This window comes from Oratosquilla oratoria, chromosome 4 (assembly GCF_046742065.1).
Source record: "Oratosquilla oratoria isolate Oo_2021 chromosome 4, ASM4674206v1, whole genome shotgun sequence".
NCBI lineage: Eukaryota > Metazoa > Arthropoda > Malacostraca > Stomatopoda > Squillidae > Oratosquilla > Oratosquilla oratoria.
Genome location: NC_134780.1, coordinates 67,342,158 through 67,345,881, shown reverse-complemented (window position 1 = coordinate 67,345,881; position 3,724 = coordinate 67,342,158). Strand labels below are relative to the sequence as shown.

The following is a 3,724-nucleotide window of genomic DNA, read 5'->3' as shown; positions in this document are numbered from 1 at the left end:
GGTAAGCACTATTGGTTACTCTTTCTCATTTGAACTCACATAACGACTTGTCACTGTAGCTAGGTTAGCCTTTGCATTAAGAGTGTTTAAGTGTTCTCGAGTAAAAATGGCAGAGGTAGAGCATTTTTTAGCAGCCCCTACATTCACAGCGCTAGGGAAATTAAAAAAGACTAAGCTTACGGCTGTTGCTCGACGCCTCGGATTGGAGGGATACTCCAGCTTGTCGGTACATTCATTGAGGCAGAGGATACATGACCACCTCGTTGAAAATGAATATTATGACGAGCGGGAGAGCGACCCCCCATTACAGGAAGCCATAGATGAGACACGAAATCACTTACAATTGAAGCTCGAGCTTAAAAAACTCGAGATACAGCTAGAGTCTCTTAAACAGGGACAGGGTCAGACTCAAACAAATAACACTCCCACATTAAACATAAACCAAAATCTAGGTAGTGTTCCCAAGTTTAATGAAGACGAACCAGACAGGTTCTTTGCATTATTTGAGAAAATGGCTAAATTGAACGAGTGGCCGTATGATAAGTGGACTCAGCTTGCCTACCGGTCATTTACCGGTAAGGCTTTGGATGTCTTTTCCGCTCTCTCCGACGAGCAAGTTGAAGACTATGAGCTGGTTAAGTCCACCGTTCTTACGAGCTATCAACTTGTTCCTGAAGCCTATCGACAACGGTTTAGAAAACGGAAAAGGGAAAGCCAAGAAACATACGTCGAATTCTTTCGGCGCAAACACACACTCATACACAAATGGATAGAGAGCGAGAATGCCAAAACTCCCTCAGAAATTATTGAGTTATTTCTGCTCGAAGACATCCGCTCTCTTATTCCCCCAGACATACGAGCCCACCTCGACCAGAGAGGTATCCGTACACTAGCTGAGGCAGGCCCAGTAGCGGATCATTTCAACCTCACTACCCCTAAGGTACATTGCAGACCCACTCCCTCGGACCAAAGACCTTCACATCCGCAGGCCAGTCCCCTTCCTCCCATGTCAACTCCACAGGCAGCAGGACCTCGGATGACTACAGGATTCCCATCATCTACCTCAGGTAAGCCCGTTGCCCGTGAGACAGGGCGACCCAGTGTTAGTAATGAGAGGAAGACTTTCTGCAAATATTGCAAGCGGACCGGTCACGAGGTTAGTGACTGTTTTAAACTTAAAATTAAGAAGCCCTCTCTAGTAGGAACCCCCTCTCTCGCGATCAATGTGGCAGAGCAAGCGGAAGTTCAGTTGGATCTCCTTTCTCCTACTAATAACCGACCTGTTGCCACCGCTAATTCTTCTCCCACATCATCTCCATTCGAACCATTTTGCTCATCTGGTTCCGTAGTTCTCACACAGTTCAGTGAACCCATTCCCCTTAAGATTTTGAGAGACACAGGCTCTGCCTTATCTCTAGTGGCTAAGGATGCTGTCCCCTCCATAGAGACGTGTTATACCGGAAATTGGGTATTAGTGAACGGTTTAACCGGGGGATCACATATCCCACTGTGCATGTTATATTTGCGTTCCCCTATCACATCCGGTTATGTCACTTTAGGAGTAGTGGATAGGTTACCTGTAGAAGGAGTATCTCTCTTGATAGGGAATGACCTCGCTGGAGGAGTGATGTTACCTAATGCCATGGTTTCATCACGTCCCTCTGTTGAGAACAATACCAGCCAGTTAGAAAAGGACATTCCTGGGCTATTTCCTGCGTGTGCAGTCACTCGCAGCATGAGCCAAAGGGAAGGTGCCGAGAGTAGTGAGCTTGTCAGTGGAAGAGTTGATGATGTAGATCCTTCCTTGCCTTGTGAGGAATCGGAAGTAGACTCCAGTCAAGTAGACCTCCCTGATATTGGTTTAGGAGAGTTTTTTGAAGATCCCTCACCGGCAGAAAAAACTAAGAGTAGCTCTGATGAGGATAGTGTCACGGCCCTGGCTAGTTTTAGTTCCTCGCCAGTCACTAGGAGTAAGCTCATACAGCTCCAGGCAGAGGATCCTGAACTAGCCAGCTTCCGTAGTAGGGCGGTTAGTGAGTCAGAAGCTGAACGAGAGGCCAGCTGCTACTACACCAGCTCAGGTGTATTGCTGCGAAAATTTCGTTCACCCGTCTCACCTGCCAACCACCCATGGACAGTTCACCATCAGATTGTAGTTCCCAGCCCCCTACGCCAGGATATTCTTAGTATCGCCCATGATGGCGTAGGCGGGCATTTAGGAGTCAGAAAGACCTACGCCAAAATTCTGTCTCATTTTTACTGGCCCAAGCTAAAGAGAGACGTCAGTACATATTGCCGTACATGCCGTCCCTGTCAGATAGCTGGGAAACCTAATCCCACGGTTAAACCGTACCCACTACAGCCCATACCCGTAATCAAGGAGCCCTTCAGTAAGATCATAATCGATTGTGTGGGACCCTTGCCCAAGACCCCCCGTGGTTTTCAGTTCTTGTTCACTATTGTAGATTGTGCGACACGCTATCCTGAGGCCATTCCCTTGCGCCGCATCACGGCGAAGAATGTCGTCCGAGCCCTGGTTCATTTCTTTACCCAGGTGGGCCTTCCAACAGTGGTGCAGTCGGATCAAGGATCCAACTTTACCTCCCGCTTGTTCAATCAGGTGATGGAAAGCCTGGATGTCAGGCAGTCGAGGTCCTCGGCCTATCACCCCCAGTCCCAGGGAGTAGTAGAGAGATTTCATCAAACTCTCAAACGAGTCCTACGGACTTTCTGCATCGAGACTGGGCGGGATTGGGACGAGGGAGTGGATCTTCTTTTGTTTGCAATACGCGACAGCGTGCAAGAATCGTTAGGTTATTCGCCTTTCCAGTTAATTTTCGGTCATACAGTACGGGGACCTCTTAAGGTATTGAAGGAGAGCTGGATCTCTAACGAGGAAGAGACCCCGTTGGCCTCCTATGTACCTAAGTTTAAGGAGAAATTACACCTAGCCTTAAGTCTTGCTCATTCAAACTTAGATAGTGCGCAGACAAAGATGAAACAACAGTTTGATAGGTCTAATAGAGCTGAAGACAGATATTTCGCTGTAGGGGACCCAGTTTTAGTTCTTTTGCCCTTGAATAATCTCCTTTTACAGTCTAAATATAGTGGACCATATGTAGTCTTAGAGCGTCAAGGGCAGGCCAACTACGTGATACACACCCCAGATAGGCGTAAGAAAAGGCGCCTCGTGCATGTGAACCTCCTCAAGCCGTTCCACGAACGTGATGAGGCTGAGTGCAGTAGGGCGGAGCCTGTGTGTATGGTAGTGCCGGAGGAGAGTGATGCGAGTGATGAGTGCTTCTCGGGAACACTGAGTGCGACAGGGCCTAAACTGGATAACTCGACTATCGTGCGGAACCCGAGTGATAAACTGGGACATCTCTCTGGTGCTCAAGTGGAGGACATCAAATCCTTGCTGACGGAGTTCGAGTGCATCTTTGGAGATATCCCTCGCCCCTGTTCGACGCTGGAACACGACGTGGAGACCGAGGGGGCTCTTCCCATCCGCTAACGTCCTTACTGCCTGAACGCCTTCAAGAGGGAGCACCTTAGGGCCGAGGTGCAGCGTCTCCAGGAGCTAGGCATCGTAGAACCCAGTCACAGCCCTTGGGCCTCCCCAGTGGTCCTGGTGCCCAAACCCGACGGCTCGATGCGTCTGTGCATCGACTACCGCCGCGTCAACGCCGTGACGAGAGCTGATGGGTATCCCCTGCCGAGGATT

General features: G+C 49.3%; 1 protein-coding gene across 1 annotated transcript; it reads left to right on the top strand.

The window, feature by feature from the left end:
- The first annotated feature begins 106 nt into the window (after positions 1-106).
- On the top strand, positions 107-3,514 carry LOC143024535 (uncharacterized). The gene has a single exon (XM_076183346.1). It carries the CDS (start codon positions 107-109, stop codon positions 3,512-3,514), a length of 3,408 nt encoding a protein of 1,135 aa, XP_076039461.1.
- Positions 3,515-3,724: the final 210 nt, after the last annotated feature.

Excerpts from the sequence above, each read along its gene's own strand:
- LOC143024535 (XM_076183346.1), top strand. The coding sequence starts at position 107 with ATGGCAGAGGTAGAGCATTTTTTAGCAGCCCCTACATTCACAGCGCTA.